At 38.7% G+C, this 21,371-nt stretch overlaps 1 protein-coding gene across 9 annotated transcripts in view; it reads right to left on the reverse strand.

Moving 5' to 3' along the window:
• The window catches only part of LOC149935473 (synaptosomal-associated protein 25-like), a 142,610-nt gene that overhangs the window by 11,925 nt on the left and 109,314 nt on the right, over positions 1-21,371 (reverse strand). For 3 of the 9 annotated variants that reach the window (XM_090180525.1, XM_090180522.1, XM_090180521.1), the window contains 2 exons: positions 4,641-4,682; positions 4,211-4,259 (listed from right to left, as the gene is read on the reverse strand). In XM_090180525.1, the coding sequence (XP_090036651.1) occupies positions 4,211-4,259; positions 4,641-4,682 (91 nt within the window). Of the gene's footprint in view, positions 1-858; positions 908-2,910; positions 2,960-4,210; positions 4,260-4,640; positions 4,683-21,371 lie in introns of all 9 variants that reach the window. The other 6 variants (XM_090180523.1, XM_090180518.1, XM_090180516.1 and 3 more) reach the window with 2 other exon arrangements.

The raw sequence follows: 21,371 nt of genomic DNA on the forward strand, positions 1-21,371 counted from the left end.
AAATCTAATTCCCTGATATTTCCCTGATTTTCCTGTCGACAATCTAATTCCCTGATTTTCCCTGATTTTTAGATCAAAAATCTAATTCCCTGATATTTCCCTGATTTTCCTGTCGACAATCTAATTCCCTGATATTTCCAGTCAACAATCTAGTTCACTGATTTTTCCCTGATTTTTAGATCAAAAATCTAATTCCCTGATTTCTCTATCAAAAATCTAATTCCCTGGTATGTCCCTTATTTTTTGTCAACAATCTAATTCCCTGGTATTTCAATGATTTTTCTGTGGACAATCTAATTCCCTAATATTTCCCTTATTATTCTATCAAAAATCTAATTCTCTGATATTGCCCTTATTTTTCTGTCGACTAATTCCCTGGTATTTCCCTGATTTTTCTGTGGACAATCTATTACCCTGGTATTTCCCTGAATTTTCCGTGGACAATCGAATTCCCTGATATTTCCCTTATTTTTCTGTCGACAATCTAATTCCCTGATATTTCCAGTCAACAATCTAATTCACTGATTTTTCTGTCGATCATATAATTCCCCGGTATTTCCCTGATTTTTCTGTCGACAACCTTGTAGTTTTAGGAAATCAGTATATGATGTACTTTTCTATTGTTTCTTTCAAAATTTCAAAAAGTCTTGTATTTTTAAAGATCTTTGAAACGTGTGAAGGTACTGTGAAGATTAGCAATTATACTTCTCTCGTAAGATATACATTTTATAATTTAGCTACAGACAAAATTGAACAAAACAGTGTTGTCAAGTCAAGATCTGAAACAACAAATTTCAACGGCGAAACAAAGTAAACGTCCTCGAAACAAATAAATGTACAGCATGCTTGAATCCTTACCGCCTTGATTATTCAGCATTGTCAATGTTTTCACCCCTACATCCTCACTCTACGATAAAGAAAAAAATAACGACATGCGGAAAACAAAACAAAAATCCAACTAATATAAATAAAAACCAAAGTGAGTGAAATTAAAGTGAAATAATAATAATTTTCTAATAAATAAGCTACGTGTGAGAGATAAGTGTTGAGTGTAGAAAAACGCGTATAGTGGAAAGTGAAGTGTTTAGTCGAGGTGTTAGTGAAATATTGAAGTGTTACGAATATTTCACATGCAAGTGTGAACACACACGTCCAAAACCAAACTGGCAACAAATATCACACTGCATTACTACGGATAAAAAACTATCCTTGGGAGGGGTAGTATATATAAATCTTTGGCATTCTTCGAAATATACATATACATGGAGAAACTGACGGAGACTCTCGCGTAACTACGACAGATTGAACGTGAGGACAACGTCTATGGCAATTTAATGGAGAAAAAGTAAAAAACAAAAATGTGCCAAGGCTTAAAAAATATCTCGAGCATTCCCCGTTATTTTTTCTATTTCTTTTCCTTCGCTACGAAACTATGGGAGCGGAGTTTTTAAGTAGTTTGGGAAAGTCTGTACGTAATATATAAGGTCGAATCGTGGTAGAAATTGGCCAACATATCAATCATGGGAATGTGGGAGGGGACGAGACGCGTCGCCATGGAAACGTCACGAAATCAAGGAGCACCCCCATTCCGCGCCAAGGCCCCGGCAAAGCTGTATAATAAAAGACGGCATCCCACCAACGTCGACGTTTATCTAACGAGAATAGCGACTGCCACCCCCAGGCCACCCTTTACTCTCAACACCAGATAACAATGAAACAGCCCGAAGCCAAACGAGTACCCGCCTACCTCGCTGCTTTTTCGATAAAATCGGAAATGCCATTACTAGAAATTTCTGCCCTTGTCATCTGGTGCGTGTAGGGCTGAAGGCCGATGCCAAGGTCGATATTCTCACCATTCTACGTATTTCATTAAAATATTTCAACCCTATAAATAAATCAACTTACGACTTAATCAAGTTATGGTTTTCCACTTGAAAAACTCTCCATCTTCCAAACCCCCTCCATACTTAATCAAGTTTTATCAAATTTATTCCAAATCGTTTATTAAAAAAGAAGAGGTGGAAAGTAAGTCAAGTTCTAAAATCGATTATCAATAATTGAAAGTTCAAACTAAATTAAGTCTTTTTCTTCTAAGTTCTAAAGAGAGGTCTGAATTTATAAAAGAAGCGAGAACATCTTTATCCAAAAAAAGACGATGTTATACCGAGAATCGACTATCTTTTTTTAATGAAATCTTTTTATCGATCGTCTAACAGAATCTATAAATCCCTACTCCTAAGGGAAGCCCCATCAATGACAAAAACAGAACTCCATACTAAAACTGGCAGGTACAAGTACCAGTACTTCGAGAAAAAGACTGGGTAGGCAAAAATAAAAAAGGGAGCAAAGTTGACATTATTATCTAACACTTTTTTTAAGCTTCACCGTTTCCTCGAGATCCCCGGAGAAGAGACGGAAATGTCAATATTTTAACGAAGATAACTCGAGACCAAATTGATATTGAATATAGTCCCCTTCATAAGGCGATTTTCCGCGTCATTGTTAATATACTGTCTCAATTAAGATACTATTACGGGTATTTTTTCGTTAATGGGAAAAAATATATAATTATGGAATCCCCAGCTGGCCAATTTCCACGGTTGATAACCAAACTATAAAAATGTTAACCTGACAGTTTTGTCAAAAGCGGGGAATTCACTTAATTACGCGTAGTAATATTAGGACTATTTTTGATCTACTGGCGCCTGTAGAAGTGTTCCAGCCGCAATACACCGGTGTTCAGAGTGGCTTTTACATTTAGGGGTAACTAGGTTACCTAACAGTTAATGCAGAGACAAAAGACTACGAATTTAGAATTCGACAAAACTGTCAAGCGGGATAAATATCTAATATATTCGCCCCGAATATCGATGTTTTATTTTCGTGTTCTTCGGATAATTGTTATCTTACCTCCTTGGTCGTCGAGAGCAACCAAGGTACGGATACCGGCTTCTTTGCTCTGTTGCGGCGGGCAGGGTGTTTACGAGTGGTTGGACGCACAGACAACGACAGAGAGAATAGTGACAAAGATAGAGATAGAGAGAGAGACAAATATGTCAACCAAACGCCAAAAGCGACGAATAAAGAGGAAGAGAAGCAGCCGCCAATGACAGACGCATCCCAGAAGAGTATTATTGAATTTTTTTGGGAAAGGTTTAAAATATATATATTTTTTTGGATAGTTTATTTGTTCCAGGTTTTTTTTATAAATGAAAAAGAAATGGCACAATAGAGGAAAGGGTTGAACGGAGAGGAGAGAGAAAGGGGAAAGAAACAGAATTATTATAAAAACGTTTTTCTTTCAATTTTTCAAAAATGCTTTTTTCTCTTTTTCGCCAAAAAATAATAAAGAAAGAAAAACCTCCGGGAAGAATCGCAATTTCGAAAGTTTTCGACTTTTATTATTTTTCTTCTCTCCCTTCTCATTTATATAATTATAAATTTAAATTCTCTCAAAGTAGGGGGTCTTTTATTATTAATGGGAGAGCACTGTTGGTCAAAAGCCAGAGAAGCTTAAAGCTTTTTTTAAAATTAAGATTGTTAGTAAGAAAGTTTTAAAAAAGGGGTCAAAAGCACACGTTTTTGTTGCCGTTTTTTTCTCCCTATTTTTATTAAATACCGTAATATTGATTTTTTCGGTAATAGGATATTAGCTCGCGCAAAGCGTATAAAATCGCCTACCCGCGCCAGACAAGATAAGAGTTAATTATAAGCCATATACTTTGTGATTTTAGAAAAGCATCGGTGCAAACGTTGACGATGGATAACAAGCGAAGATGCGAAACTTCCATAAAAGTCTGATGACACGACCGTATTCCGGTAGAATCTTTTATAATATATCGTATAAGGGGTAAATAAGCCTTTCAAAATATATACGGAAATAAGGGGGCGGGAGAGGGGGCGTTACTTCCTTATATTCAGTGTAATAGGATTAAGATCCATGCCTGGGAAGCCAGACATATAAAAAAACCACACATAAAAGCTAGAACAAGTTATAAAAGTCTCAATTTGGGAAGCTCAAAGAACAGTAAGCGGATACGATTAAGTTTCAAATTTTGATAGCCAACAAAAAGCGGTCAAAGCGGGTGACGGCTTCGGTTTCATCATTCCATCATCATCATCATCATGACGTGGCGTGTCGCCATTGGTCGAGCAAACGGTTCATCCAGACTTTCCGGGACTACAATCGGCGCGTTCTTCGTGATCTTACCTCCTTGCTCGTCCAACGCCACCAAGGTACGAATGCCGGCGTCCTTGCTCTAAAGGAGCACCCCCGTTTCGTTTCGTTTATACAAAGGAGAGGGCCGAAAAGTCCAATTTAAATTAGCAAAAATACAAAGAAACGTGCAAATGGGCGGTTTAAAAAAATTAACGCCCTTCTTTGATCGGAGGGTGCGCTTAACGAAAGAAGACTTAATTATATTGTAATGAAAAGAACAGTAATTAAGGCAAAGGTTAATGATTATCTTTACGGTTAGTGGTTATTTTTATTCGGATCACAATAAAAGCGGTAAAAGTTAAAAGAGTTATTCAAACGTTGAAAAGAATAGTTTTTAAAAAGAGATTTTGGCCTACGTATCTAAATACGGCATATAGAGAAAAAAGTACGTAAAGTTTATAAAATAAGGAAATATACAGACCTCCTCGCATAGTGATATCATACGCCGTGTGGCTTCCAAAGACTGAAAAGAAAAAATACGATTTTAAAGTTAACTATATATTTAACAAGATGTCACGGACATTTGAGTACACGCAATAGCCCGATGTATTAATATATATTAAATTTAAATTTGAACAATTTTTCAATCATCTGGTACATTAACTTAAAAAAATCCAAGAGAAATTTTATCGAAAAATTAACTTTTCAAGTTGCCTGGTTTTGGAAATAAGGTAGTGAAACGCAAATGTTTTTTGGAGTTAGATGGCGCTTGTATCAATTGGTACGAAATTAAAATATCACAATAGCGCGTACGTGGGTTGTGGGGTGCCGCGAATTGGCCAGAAATCTCACTTAAGATTAATATATCCTAATGCAACCGAAAACGTAGTTCACAAATGATCAGTACTAACTAAAAATGTAATTTTCAACCAAGTCAGTCTTAGTTTAAAAACGTTTGTAGATTTAAAGTCGGACGGTAATAGTTAGTAAGAATAAAATTTAAACGGAGGAAACACATGGATTTTCAGAACAAAAGTTTATTTAAAAACTGTCGTGAGCTTTCGACCCGCGGGTAATAGTTAGTGTAGGGAGCTGTTGGCTCGCGTGGCGTGAAGGGCTTGCCACCACCCTCTTGTTTAGTGCTTAAAATAATTTTGACAATTTTAAATTTCAAAGTAATTTAATTATTACGTTTTAATTCGGACCCCCGGAGCTAAACAAGTTGGGCAAGCACCCAAACTACCCTTTAGTTATAGCCTTATAACTCGTTAACTATTAATATTATAATTATCAAAATTATTTTAAGCACTAGAGGAAGGTTCAGCCTATTAATAAAAATATATTTCGATTGTGTAATTGTTGAAACTAAAACGTTCAGCTTGAACGAAAACGAGGTTATTACTATAGTCTTCCCCCTTAATGGAACTTTTTTCTTGAATTTTTGAGGAATAGTGTAAAAATTAATTAATTTAACACCTTTAATGGTGTGAGTTAACACCTCTAAACAGAACAAATTTTGACCCAAAAAATGTTCTTACAAAAGTGTTGAAATACACCTTATTTTTTTAGAGTGTAGAAAGCGCGGTTTGCAGTCGAGAGAAAATCTTCCAATCCCCGTCCTCAACGCGAGAAAGGCTGGTTAAATCGTCGAGCCTTAGAGAGGACGAAGTTAACGTTTCATTTTTGATTCATTAATGAGTCTTCTTGTCATACGCTTTTCTCCGGAGACCGGGCCGACGTGACGGGCTGGAGAGAAGGGGCACTCCCAGCAAATTCAAAAATATTTTTCCTCGCCAACGTTTATCGGGCCGGAAAAGTTAGTTCCGAGAAAGGATGCCCCGAACTATTCCCAGAGTGTATTAATGGCAGCCCGTATTAGCCAATAGATGGCGTCTCTTAATGGGGGTATTTTCAAAATACGGTTTTGATTCATTCTCTCTCTCTCGGCAGGCTTCGATTCGAGGAAGCGGGTTTTGTTTTGAGCCATATAAATAGCCTCGATGGTAATGTACTCTAGCGGGACACCGTCATCTCTCATTACGTTTCTTAATTCTTAGGCTCGGATGGAGCAGACTTTACTCGGGCCCCTGACTTATTTAAAGGCCCGTAAGATAAGTCGCCGCGATCGGCCGCTAATAGATGGCGTAAAAACAAAATTGGGTTGGTTTTAAATGGGATAATAATGCTCAAAGGCGGCGGGATTAATGATTCCCGCGTGTTTGCTAGTCTTCCTTCGTTTATAGAGCCCGTTCGCTTTGAAAGCGAAAATAGGAGACTACGGGTAATACAATTATAGCAACAACACTAAAAAGGTTTTTCGTATTTTCGTTAATGTTCGTTTTCACGGGTATTTAAAGCCTATTAATGGAGAGATAATGGATAAATGGGACGGTCGAAATTGTAACCTTCTTATTTAATTCGATTTCTCGTTGTTGCTGGTTTATGTCGAATATATACGAAAAGTTTATTATAATTAAATTTCAATCGTATTACGGTAAGTGTCATCTTGGAAATATGCCAGGAATATGAGCTCGCGATCAATTAAGTAAATATTTGGGTACTGGGGATTTCGAGGTTTACATTGGAGCCCGACTAAATTATAATCAAAAATTTATTCCCGCGCAAAAGAGATATTCGAGTCAAGAGCAAATTTGAATATTAAAACATCTTAATTTCGGATTTAATAAAAATTTTCGAGGAAATTCATTGGAGTCAGCAAACACACAACGTGTCAAATATAGCAATTATCGGTCGACCAAGGCCCAAAACGAAGAAAGCCGAAAGAGGAATGGAAAAGCATCCGGGGTGACGAGCTGACACATACGCGAGTCATTGGGTTTGGGACTGTACAAAAAAGTCCCTTGATTCTAAAGAAGTTAGACGTCTATTCAGTAGCGCCAAATAGGAGGAAAATAAACGGGGCTTATTGATAAAAGAGACTTCGCCGCCGTAAATAGTCGCTTTCAATAGTGTCAGCGGCCGGATTTAGCCGAGGCTAAAAGAAGAGATAAAAATAGCCGACAATTCGCATTAAGCCCAGAAACAGCGAGAAGAAACAATTCGTTACGTTCGCCGCAGTCGAGATTTTATACTATTGACCAATATCAAAATTACGTTTTAGCGTGAGATAATATTCATGGGGTTTAGCAGAGGCTTAATTACCCGTATTTTAGACAGTAAAAATAGTGGTATTTTTGTAAATTGCGAAATAAAACTTTAAGAGAGGTAAGGTTAAAACGAAGATTATATAGAATTCCGTACCCTTGATACCCCATCTCGGCACGTGTAGGGCGACCAGGGATAATAATAATAATAATATATTTCCCTGATATTTCTCCGACATTCCCGTCGATAATATATTTCCCTGATATTTCTCCGACATTCCCGTCGATAATATATTTCCCTGATATTTCTCCAACATTCCCGTCGATAATATATTTCCCTGATATTTCTCCGACATTCCCGTCGATAATATATTTCCCTGATATTTCTCCGACATTCCCGTCGATAATATATTTCCCTGATATTTCTCCGACATTCCCGTCGATAATATATTTCCCTGGTATTTCTCCGACATTCCCGTCGATAATATATTTCCCTGAAATTTCTCCGACATTCCCGTCGATAATATATTTCCCTGATATTTCTCCGACATTCCCGCCGACAATATGTTTCCCTGATATTTCCGTCAACAATATGTTTCCCTGATATTTCTCCGACATTTCTGTCGAAAATATTTTTCCCTGATATTTCTGTCGACAATATATTTCCCTAGTATTTTTCCGACATTTATGTCGACAATATATTTCCCTGATATTTCTCCGACATTCCCGTCGATAATATATTTCCATGATATTTCTCCGACATTCCCGCCGACAATATGTTTCCCTGATATTTCCGTCAACAATATGTTTCCCTGATATTTCTCCGACATTTCTGTCGAAAATATTTTTCCCTGATATTTCTGTCGACAATATATTTCCCTAGTATTTTTCCGACATTTCTGTCAACAATATATTTCCCTGATATTTCTGTCAACAATATATTTCCCTGATATTTCTGTCGACAATATATTTCCCTGATATTTCTGTCGACAATATATTTCCCTGATATTTCTGTCGACAATATATTTCTCCGACATTTCTGTCGACAATATATTTCCCTGACATTTCTGTCAACAATATATTTCCCTGACATTTCTGTCGACAATATATTTCCCTGACATTTCTGTCGACAATATATTTCCCTGACATTTCTGTCGACAATATATTTCCCTGATATTTCTCTGAAATTTCTGTCGACAATATATTTCCCTGATATTTCTCTGAAATTTCTGTCGACAATATATTTCCCTGATATTTCTCTGAAATTTCTGTCGACAATATATTTCCCTGATATTTCTCCGACATTTCTGTCGACAATATATTTCCCTGACATTTCTGTCAACAATATATTTCCCTGACATTTCTGTCGACAATATATTTCCCTGACATTTCTGTCGACAATATATTTCCCTGACATTTCTGCCGACCATATAATTTCCCTGACATTCCCGTCGACAATATATTTCCCTGACATTTCTGCCGACCATATAATTTCCCTGACATTTATATCGGCAATCTAATTCCCAAGTCTGTATAAACCTTGAAATGAAAATTGGGAACCGTGGCTTCTTTTAGTCAGCCGTCTCTCGCAAACAAAATTGTCTCGTGTGAAGAAGCCTCAACTCCGGCCTCAACCCAGTGGTCGTAAACGCTTTTCACCGCATTGCGCCTACGAGGAACCAGTTGAGAGAAGAACTACATTTTGATGGCAGACTGACTGAGGGTTACGGGATAAAAAGATTCCAAATATTATAAATATAGTTCGTGCGGATATTACGGAATCTCGGTACCGATTAGTGTATTAAGAGATCGCCAGGGGGAGCCGCGCAACCCGGAAGAGGGGAGGGGGAGGGGGGCGAGAAAGATCTCGAGTCTAGCACCGCCAGGCACGCGAACCTACGTGATGCCATAGGCCCAATAAACATCCCAGACGCGCGAGTTGGATCATTTTGTTTACCAACATTATTACTAATGATCATCTGGCGGACATAAAACCGGGAATAAGTCCGTATACGTGTGGCCACGATTGGTAATTAGGGCTGCGGACGATAAACTTGATACGGGCCCAATCAGCCCTACTTGGTCCCGCGGCGTTCTCGGTTATGGTAAGGAACAATTACTAATTAAGGAGAGTTAAAGTCGAGATAAGTTTCTTGAACGCGCGGAAACAATATCCATTTGTACGCTAAACTTTACAAACGGAATGCGAGATTTCGTATCAATCAACGTTGGTCTACATTACGTAGAGTCTCAAGCTAGGCGCCCACTGGCTCTCCGTTTCGTATCCGTCCTGCCTTCCACGAGGCATTGTCTTAGTTACGAAGTAAAGGCTTGTGGAAGTTAAGACGGAGACGTTTACGTAGAGCAGTGAGCGTCTGGCCTCAGTCGGACCTAGTATCCGTCTATTGTTCGAAGGTCAGCTTAATTAGATTCCAGACTCGCCGCGATACTAAAGCAGGATATATTCATCGAGATAAGTCGACGAATAGGGAACGCTGATATACTATATTCTCAAATTTATTTTTAAATTTAACGACTTTAAAATGTTAACCAAATATATAAAAGGATTAAATTAAAATTAAATTGAATCATTTATACGTTTGTATTTCTATAAATGTAGCTATGGTAACTCGGAAACAAAACTTGTAGACGTCAGCGTCAGCGGTAATAGTACGTGTAGGGAGCTGTATGAAGGGCCAGACAGAATGATTACGATGAGTACACAGGCAACCCAAAACTTTAAAATTGTTACCGATGAGTAATTGAGTACGGGAGAATTCCAATGAATACGCGTGATTACAAATGCTCATGTTTTTACCTCCGCATTGTAACCCGGCCACCTGAATTAAGGGCTTTAAAAAGTCGCTTGAGGACTTAGGCTTAAGGTGGTGTTGCCATGGGTATTAGCCTAGCTGATATAAAATTTTTAAATAATCGGCGTTTTCCAAGATAAATTATTTAATCGGTTGAGAAGAGAATTACAACTTTAAAGAGAGCAAAAGTTGTTCGCAAACCCATTTATGTACTACTCTTTAATTATAAAGCAACATCGAAGTTAGAAAGTCGTCTTTTTCTGTATTGTTGAACAATTATTTTAAATTTAAATTGTTCCATTCCAAATTCACATTCGTCTAGTTTTTCCCCTGCTCGCATTTACGTTCGTATTTCATCATTTCCATTAACGCATTTCATCACACGCAATCACAATAATAGGTGGTTTCTTTTCGCTTGTTCCGGGATTTCGGAGTAGGGTAAGAAGAGTATCGCTATGACGTTATATTACTCCGATTCTGTGGTGGCGAATAGTTGGAGTCGGAGTAAAAACGTTTTTCCAAAATGGCAGAAAAATTCTGGCTAGCAGACGACCAAATCCGATTTACTTTCGTTAAACCTACTTTTCAGAAGGAGTAAAAAGAGTAGCCCTAATACTCCGGAACAAGCGAATAGTTTATGGGACGGAGTAATTATCATCCCCGGAACAGGATAATAAAACGTTTTACACGGTTGCCACTAAATTCCCAGATTATTCCCTGACCATTTTAAGAGATTTTTCCTGACTTTTGAAGGCCAAAATTTTTATTTTATATTTTACTTTTATCAGAAGTTAATAAATTTAGATGAACTTATATTTCAGTAAAAAGGTTATCGCAATGTTGAAAATAATAACCAAACTTTTAAGGAAATAAATGATAACCATAGAATTTGACATCTAGAGTAAAATTACCTTCTAAAAGTGTCAAGATAAAATTTAATTCCTTTTTACAAATTCTTAAAATTCCCTGACGTGTGGCAACCCTGTTTTAGATTAAAAAGAGTACACTTTCAATCCGAGAACAGGCGAAAAGAAACCAGCTGACATTTCATTATTCTAATTAACACTCGTAATCATGTTTATATTAAAGGGAACAGAACCGCGGGTATTTGGTGTGGAGCACCAACCCTTCCAATATACGGATTAAGATATTTCTGGCGCTAGTTAGTTGATGAATTCCTGCTCAAATGGTTAGGGGTCTTCCACAGAGAATACGTGGACGCAAATATTCCATCTCCAAGTTAATATGCCTTGTATTTTAATAATCAGCTAAGCTAATACCTAAAGCCAGTGATGGGCGCGCTCTGCTCATTTTAGAGCGGTTTGGAGCCAGAATAACTGAGAACCGAAGAGCGGAGCTGCCTCTACATTTAGTTATTAATGAGCGAGAGCGTTAAAAGCGTGGATCCTGGGCTAATAAATCTACGCTTTTGAGTGAATTTTTAGAATTTTATATTACAGGGTTGCCACATTTTTTTCACAATCAAATTCTCTAACTTTTCCAGGTTTTCCCTGACCATCTCCGGATTTTATCCAACTTATTTTGCTCCAAGATTTTGTTTTTTTTTAACCTATATTTTAGTAAAAGTTTCTTATTTTCAACGGAAACTAATTTCCCTGACATTTTCCTGATTTGTAGACCAATTTTTAAAATTCCCTGATTTTTATACCCATATTCAAATTCCCTGCCTTTTCCAGGAATTCCAGGTTTTCCAGGTACCGTGGCAACCCTGTATTATTTTGGTAGCTCTGGAATTTATAATAATAATAATTATCAGCTAGGCTAATACCCAAGGCGACACCTTAGGCATAAGTCATCAAACGACTTTTAAAGCCATTTATTTTGATGATGAAATAGGAAATGTGGTGGAATTAGTTTAGATTTCGGTGGTTTTTAAAGAAATTGATTAATTTTTCTAGGTTCGTTGACCTGTTTAATAGCGAAATTTATTAATTTTCATTGAGCTGAGCGGGAGAGCTTTAGCAGTCGCTTTCCTTACAAAATTGAAAAAAGGAAGAGATGAGCTATCAGTAAACGCGTTTGATATGAGCGGTTATGAGAGACATTATCTAAACAGTTCTTGAGAAGAGCGTGAGATACAAATGTCAGGTTAGCATAAGCGGCTTGTGAGCTGAGATTGAATTTTCAATAAATGCCCATGACTGCCAGAGGGCTAAGTCAACTAGCGACTTGCAAAACCAATCAGGGTTGGCTGGATTAAACCACTCTGTTTGAAACCATGGTTTAAGCCAAGTGGGTTTTTAATATTTTTTTTAATTAAATTAAATCTATTCCAAAATGTTTGTACATTTTCTTACATTTCTAAATCATTAACAGGGTGACCACATTTCCTATATTTTCAATACCTTCCTATAAATTCCTTAGGGTTTCTCATGTAGTATATAACCCGAAAACATTCCGTCGTCGTGTACCCTGATTCATCCTATATTCCACTTTATCTACTGTTTCCCGATAAGAATCCTTATTTTTCCTATATTTTCCTTTAAATCGCTTGAAAATTTCCTATTTTTTCTATAAACTTTTCGAGGCATTTTCCTGGTCACTCTGCATTTATACAAAATCAAAAATGAAACAAAAACTAAAACTTCGTTCTGGTCAGACTTGTAATAATACTCATAATATTTTTTTTGATTTGTAATATGTATGCACGATTAAACAAAAGCGAAAAATAGATTAAAATTAAAACAAAGCAGTGTCTAAAAAACCTGATTTAAACAATACAAAACTATTTTTTGGGTTTTTATTAAAAAAAGTTTTTTTTCCAACCCTGAAACCAATAGTTGATTTTATAAAATGTCTTTACGCTTGCCCAACTTGTTGAAATGTTGCCCTGGAATAGTTCAGCCAATGCCTAAGAATGAGTTCATAAACTCTTTAGTGGGAGAGAAAACGGATCCACAGCTGAAGCGGGGAGGCAACATTTCAACAAGATGGCCAAGGTTATTTTATAAAAAAAACTATTAACAGTGTCCGGGTTAGAATACGTATTACCGTTAACTTCATGAAGTTTTTATGGAAAAGGAAAAAAATCACTTTAACCAGTGAGGGGAGACTCGCAATTTCAAACCGGAAGGAGTTGTTCCGAGTTTTCACCCAGTGCCACAAACTGGAATCGAACCCGACAAAATTTATCTCAGAATTCTGGAAAAATTATCTCAAGCGTACGCCAATTCAACTATAAGTATCGGATACAAAATATAAGAAAAAAAAACTAAATAAAAATAACAACGTGTGACTCCGGGAATCGAATTTCGGATAGAAAAGTGGCTCCGTCATTGAAAAAGATCCGGAAAGATCGAGGCCGCAGCACCAATCCGATCCCGGGCAACAACGCCAAAAAGAAATCGCTCATCCGCTGTCAGTAAAACCTCCGCAATAAGCTAGAGCGGCGGCTCGTTTCGTATCTTCCGGGAGAACGAGAGTCTAGAACGTTGCCTCGGCGCGCGTCAATCTCTTGGAAAGCGCGAAAGGAATTACCTTCGGATTTTACAGTGAATCAACAAAATGGAAAGAGTAAAAAAAAGGGATTTAAAATGTGCCCTCCATTCTCTAGCATTAAAAGCGATAGACAATGAAACCCACCCGCGGAGATACACGCGAAAGGAAAAAAACAGAACGGCTCAGGAAATGGAAAATTAGTGGAAGGGAAACCGGAAGATAAATTTCTTTTCTTCGGCGTCTAAAGCGTGATTAAAAATAGATCCGCTTTCCCGTCTTACACGCTCCCAAATTTAGTCCATTTCCATTTAACAGCGCCGTCGAAGCTCGGAGTTACGGTATAGTCTGGCTCGCGTGACTTCACTGTCCGCCTCGTCTCCGAATGAAGTGTTAAATAAGTTCGAACAAAAGCGGCGGAAAAGAAAAGCTTTACAATTTTCGCTTTCAATTTGTATGAAAAGTGGCCTCTACTGGATATATTTAACACGTCGTTGAATATGCAAATTGTATTTATTCTCTTCTTAGGCGTAAATCCTTGCCGGAATAATAGTTTCGAATTCCTTTCGGACGATTTTTTCAGTCCTTTCTCACAAGATATTATAACAAAGAAAAAGAAACTATTTTATAACAGAAAATCAGCTTTAAAAAATTAATACAAAGTACCTAAAAAAATTCTAAGCTTGAATCATTTTAGTTAACGCGTAAATGGCGTTAGCTAACGTAATCACATAACAGGGTTACCATCATATTTTAAGACAAACTCCCATGACCTTTTTAAGGCTACACGTAGAAAAATTGTACTTTATATTTCAGTTTTATCAGAAGTTAACGAATTTACTTCAGTGACTAATACCGCAACGTTAACAAACCTTGGGCTTAAAATTCAAGATTTAATTTAAATTCCCAGACTTTTAAGGCTTATTTTAAAATTCCTCATTTTACCAGTGGCAACCCTGCTTAAATAAAGATTCATACAACAAAATAAAACGCAGTGCAGCAGTGTTTAGGGAGGAGCCGTATTTTTCACAAAACCAGTCTCAAAAAATATCAATCATGTACAGGGTGTTTCAAATATTATGCAAAAATTTTAAGGAGTTTTAGGGGGTGAGTTGAGAACTATGCCTGTTTTTTCCCCCATTTTCCTACGATGAGTTAAAAGAGCGCCAGAGAGCTTCAAAGTGTGCCCTACTAGCAACAAGCGCAAAACCAAGCAGCAGGGACTTTAAATACTGTTTAAGTTTACTTTTTACCCATCACACGAACCCAAACCTTAATGTTCGCGTTTCCCCGCTGCTTGGTTTGGCGCTTGTTGCACCCAACTTCCAGGGGCTAGCAGGCCACACTTTGAAGCTCTTTTAACTCATCGTAGGATAATGAAAAAAAAAACAGGCAACTCACTGGTGGAGTGGTTAGCACTTTCGCCTCGCAGCAAGAGGAGCCGGGTTCGATCCCAGCTTGTGGCACTGGGTGAAAACTCGGAACAACTCCTTCTGCGTAGTTTGCAAGTTCTCTCCCCACTGGTTTAAGGGGTTTTCCCCCGAGATCTTCGGTTTCCCCTTCCACAAAAACTTGTTGCAAGGTTAACGGTAATAGTTAGTGTAGGGAGCTGTTGGCTCGAACGCGTGGCATGCAGGGCTTGTCACCACCCTCCTACGCGTTGTAACCCGGCCACCTGAATTAATGGCTTCAAAAGTCGCTTGATGACTTAGGCCTAAGGTGGTGCCTTGGGTTTTAGCCTAGCTGATTAAAAAAAACTCCTTCAAATTTTTGCTTCACCTTTTGAAACACCCTGTATGTATAACATTATTATAACGGAACAATATTCAATTTTCCCGATATAAACAAAGTGTAATCTATCCGAACTAGGATCATTAAGGCCTTTCTCTATCATCTTTTAAAAACCAAAAAAATGAGATTGTCTATAGGCTGGAGAACGATCGTATCTTCAAGCAACGGGGAGCATTCAGCCGATAAAATTCTGTTATAGAAGACGGCGGGATGAAAAAATATATAATAAAAGAAATCTCAGCCACCACAATCACGAAGAAGAACGAGGCGAGGGCGAAGCGGTATCGGTTTAGTTTAATCTTCAGCCGCTTACAGTCCGGAGGCGCCGCGATCGATACTTCAGTTGACTAAAAATAAAACAGTCGGGAAGAGTGTAGGGTAAGGTTGAGCGAGAAAATGACGCCTAGACAGTTTTTTATATACGTGAGAAAAGGAACCCCTACTTTTTTTCGCAATGGGTATATTGGTTCGGGTTTGTAGTTCGAGGCGAACCCCAGGCTCTAAAAAGGAGAAAGGGGTTAAGACGAGGGGTCCTAATCCCCAATACGGTTCGACGAGGATTACCCGGAAATTTGCTCAGCCCACTCGGCTATGGAATAAAGCTCTCGCTTTCGCTCTACAGGGTGTCTTCATTTGATCGGCCCAGCCATTTTTCTCCAAAACTATACTTTCTAGAAATGTGTGAAATTTTCCGTATGTACTCTCTCGGGGGAGATCGTTGTAATTTGTAAATTTCTGAAAAATCGTAAAATTTTTCACGGTTTTAGAAGTGTCAGTTTTTGAACGCTGCGTGGTAGACGAAAAGTTTCAAATTTGTTTGTTTTTCATGACGAATTATTTCAGTGACGAAATGTCCGATTTCCACTATGCCAATTCCATTTAAGGTTTTCGAGTATGCTCTAAAACTTGCTTATTGAAACTTTTCGTCTACCACGTAGCGTTCAAAAACTGACCCTTCTAAACCCGTGAAAAATTTCACGAATTTTCAGAAATTTACAAATAACAACGATTTCGCCCGAGAGAGTACATACTGAAAATTTAACATTTCTAGAAAGTATAGTTTTTTAGAAAAATGCCTGGGCCGATCAAATGAAGACACCCTGTATAGACGTTAAGCGCGCTTGGAAGCGTTGGCAAAGACGGGGATAGGGTTTTAGTTTGCGCTCGTATAAGTTCGTTGTGGCGTAACAGCGAGTAGTATTACGTCCGTCCGGGTGAAGTATATTTTCTATATATGTATTTGCGGGGTGGGTGAAAGCGAAAACAGGCTTAGCGGTAATTGAAGAGTGAAACGTCAGCTAATGTTGGACGGAGGGATCCATTCCGGAGGATCAACACTTTCTCGATTATAATAGGATATATCGAGCCGGCCGGGGGTCGCGAAAATAGGGTTAAAAAGATCACCCGCTACCTTCACGCTCCGTTTTGAATCGAGCCCTTTTAATTTTAAATATCTATAGCCGGTACGGCGATATTAGAACAGACTCCTTTCAAAAAATTCAGCAAATGTATGAAAGGAATATTATAATAGAATTTCTACGTTATTTCATAAAGCGAGTTCAGCCTGTAAGCGGATCAAAGAGGTTACACTCCGCGAATAGAAGCTCAGCCGTAGCTCCCTCTCCTTGAAATTGTTTTTCGTTAGTCTCCAAAAGAAGACAGGGTTGAGTTACTTATTTCCGGTCGATCTGAATTTAATTTTCTTTTACCGGAAGCTCCTAATGCCACCGAGAGCCACTATCCCAAGACGCATCTTAACAATAACTAGGGTTGCCACAGCTTTTTTTCAGATTCAAATTAACGAACTTATTTCGGTATTTCCTGCTCATTTTTACCCTGATTTTAGTTGATTCCTATTTGCAATCAAAATTAAATTCCCTGGCATTTTCTTGGCTATACTAACTATCAAAATCCCCCGACTTTTACCAACTAAACATTAAAAATCCCCCGACTTTTACATACTAATTATTAAAATCCCCTAACTTTTACGTACTAATTATTAAGATCCCCCGACTTTTACATACTATTTATTAAAATCCCCCGACTTTTACATACCAATTAGTAAAATCCCCCGACTTTTACATACCAATTAGTAAAATCCCCCGACTTTTACAAACTAATTATTAAAATCCGCCGACTTTTACATACTAATTAAAATCCCCCGACTTTTACACACTAATTATTAAAATCCCCCGACTTTTACATACTAATTAATAAAATACCCCGACTTTTACATAATAATTATTGAAATCCCTCGACTTTTACGTACTATTAATTGAAATCCCTCGACTTTTACGTACTATTAATTAAAATCCCCTGACGTATCGATCCATTTTCCAATTCCCTAACTTAAACAAGAAATCCAGGTACTGTGCCAAGCCTGATTACCGCTTTATAATCTTCTCCTCGACACCGATACCAGCTACTGTAAACGAAAACAAAGTATTTATTCTACCCTTACGATAGATTAAATGATCATAATTATGGTAATTCTCGAAACCTTTTAGAGAAAACGCTTACGTTTAAAATTCTACGTTTAACTACCTTTGGAACATTTAAATTCAGCGTCAGTTTATCCACGACGTATCAAAGGTTGACGTACGCGCGCTCACTTACCCGTATAATCGCCAGTCGTAAAAATAAAATCAAATTAAGTCAGCTAAGTAACAATCCGGAATTTAAAGTAAATTACGTCAAATATATCGCTTTCCATTTCGATGAAAATTCGCTCCCCATTTCTCAACTAGAAATTGGGAAACACGAAATTTACGCAAATACGATATGGAATATTTAGAGGATGTACAAGGCCACCTCGAATATTTATCGCTATATTCGTTTAGCATATAGCCAGTCTGCTTGGTTATATTACGGACTTCCAAGAGTGACCATCTACTTTCTCCCTTCTGGCAAGACGGGGCCGGGTTGGTGGGCGCCTCGCGCGAGACACTCGGGCCTTTGAATAATTCAAAGAGAGCCAGAAGCGGCGAAGGGAAGGACTTCCTTTATCTCGCGCCACGGCCTAGTTCACGCTCGTCTGTCAGTGCAGTCCGAGACCCGACTGGGAAATCCCGGGGCTTATATATATACATAAGAAACTAGAAGTTCGCGGCTCCCTAACTCGTTCTTCCCGCCTTCCGCGAGCTATTGTCTTCGTTTCGAATCAAAGGCGTCGGTTGCCAAGCTCGAAGCATCATCCGCGTCCATACGTCGCGACGCGAAGAGGAAGTCCTATAAGCCACGTTCACACTAGAGCCTAAAACCGAGTTTAGGTCGGTTTGTATGCCAGTTTTGACCGCTGACGATAATTCTTGGTTCACACGTGCGAAATCGCTTCACCCCGGTTCGCTTATAGCCAAGGCTTAACGCCATTTCAAATTATGACCAGAATTTTCAAAATACTAAAATGTATCCCAAAACAATTAGTTAATCATATCAGTAATATTATTTGACACTATTCAGAATTTGAATCCCATTATTTTTGGAAATACGAGCAATTTTACTTCCCCGCCTTGTCGTTTTGAAAGCGATTCTAAGCGAACCGACTTGGACGAGTTGCTTCCCGAACCAACACGAAGCGATTTCTCACGCTGGTTTCGAAAACTAGTTATCTAAACGAAGCGATTTTAGGTGTGAACGCGGCTTTATACGCGGCGCTCTCAAACCGTTTTATATTAGGAGCCGTCACATTCCTAACTTTTCCCAAGATTCCGCAGTCGATTGAAATATCGTCCCCGAATTTCGGCGATCGCGAGGGGAGGGTAGGAGGGGGCCTAAATTCTCGTCTCCGTATCAGTGGTCCCAGTCGCGTCCCCGAAGAGTTCAGCCGAGGTCTAAGATCCCGAATACACATTGGCGCGATATAGCGTCCCCACCCTTCTCCCGGTTCTCTCCGAAGTTGACTACGACCTTTTTGTTCTTAGGTCCGGGCGGTGAGAGGAGCTTTTTCGAGGGGAATCGAATGAGGACCGAGAGAGAGAGAGAGCCTCCATATCTTCCGCTTTTCCATTGATTTGCGCGCGTATATACCGCGGGATTAGGATTCGCGTCCGCGCCACTTTTATCGCTGTTTTCGTCGACTGCAAATCTGATTTCTCGCTAGCTCGTTTCGGAGACACGTTGCGGGTCGCTTCCCTTTACGTACTTATACGTTTCTGTATCGGTATCGTCTCACGTTGTCTTGCCTTTTATAGCGGCGCATCCCTTTCCATCCGCTTATCGAGCGACGGGGAAAAACATTTGGACAGACGCTACCAAAACAAGCCTCGATTGTTTTTACTAAATCGTTCTATAGTTTGCCCAAACGTAATGGAAAAATATGTTGGCTCTCGACCTACTCTCGCTATATTCCGTTAATATTATCAAGGATTTAAAAGTTTTTCCCCGAACTTCTTTCGGCAGCTCACTCCAATGATTATTAGGACACCCTCGTATGGTTAAATCGTGATTAGATTAGATTAATATTAAATCTGAAGCTTTGGCTGTACAAAGATTAAAAATGATTAATTTTTAATCATGATTATTAGGACACCCTGTAACCTAGGAGCAACAAACACAACACCCCACAAAAGGAGAACGTAACCCGTCAAAAGTCGTGGATTTTCTTGTGTACGTTTTTCATTGGCTAGAAGCTTTAGCGCCTGCTGCCGTCGGAAGGGGAAAATTCGGAAATTGTCTTCCCCCCGCCCGTAAAACGTTCAGCTTAAAGGCTCGTGACGCTCGTCCAATGAAATTCGTACACAACCCTTCGTTAGCGTGTTTAAAGGCTAGCTGCGTTCTCCTTGTGTTTGTTGCTCCTAGCTGTAACTAAGTGGTCTGCCCCTCTATTTTTCCTTAAAGGCCTAGGTTTTCTTCTGCCTGTCCCCCTTTAAATTAGGCCAACATGTTCAGCGGTTGGCCTACCACCAGGGTATTTGTGCTCCACTAAGTTAATTTAAAGGGGGACAGGCAGAAAAAAAACTAGGCCTTTAAGCGATTAACATTCACGTAGTTAGCACTTTCGAATCGCAGCGAGAGGAGACGGGTTCGATCCCAGCTTGTGGCACTGGGTGAAAACTCCTTCCGCGTAGTTTATACTCCACTGGTCAAAGGGGTTTCCCCTCACCACAAAAACTTTTTAACGGTAATAGTGGGTGTATAGATCTGTTGAAACGCGTGGAAAGTAGGGCTCGCCACCACCATCCTACGCAATTTCACCCAGCCACCTGAATTAAGGGCAATAAAAGTCCCTGGTTGACTTAGGCTAATATCTAAGGCCCAACTGATTAATAATATTATTATTATTATTATATCAGAGCGATGGACTTAATCCAAATATAAGCGTACTAGGTCGTAAAAACATTATATTAACAGCAAATCGCTAAAATACGAGCGAATTTCATTTTCTAGGCTTTAAATTGCGTCGAGATTTACCATATAGGATATAAAAGTTTATCGTTCAATTTCAGTCGACAAGATTCACGTCCATCCCCCCGCTCAAAGGATTTAGATACGCGCCAATTTTGGTAACACATGGCAGTGAGATCGTAAAAATAGCAATAAAACGAGATGGGCGTAAAACGAAATTAACCGAGTCTGAGACGGAGTAGAAAATTACTACCAAATCCTTTCGTCATCTCCCCCCCCCCCCCCTTTTTCCTTTGAGTTGAAATATATAATTTTAATTCGCGGTACCAATGGCGGGGATAGGCCGTTAAATGTCAGAGGTCGAAAGTTGAAAGTCGTACATAATTCGTCGGCGACATCCAGGATTCCAGGGAGGAATGGAATCGGAGGAAATCACTACGCGGAATTTCAATTATTAAGACACTCTAGGTGGGAAAGTTCGTAAAAGTTTTAAGGAATCTGCCATACATCCCTTATAAGAAATTTATCAAATCAGAGATAGAGAAAAAATAAAAGAGAAAAATATCTGGACATAGCAAAACCATAAACCATACGGAGAGTAGAAAAATTTAAAGAAAAAAAATGAAAATCGTATTTTTTATCTGGCAGACTGGCACCGACGTTAAATTCCCGCGTTGATAACGGCGCCTCCGAAGCAAAAAATCA

This window comes from Leiobunum rupestre, chromosome 7 (assembly GCF_980474605.1).
Source record: "Leiobunum rupestre chromosome 7, qqLeiRupe1.1.hap1, whole genome shotgun sequence".
Lineage (NCBI taxonomy): Eukaryota > Metazoa > Arthropoda > Arachnida > Opiliones > Sclerosomatidae > Leiobunum > Leiobunum rupestre.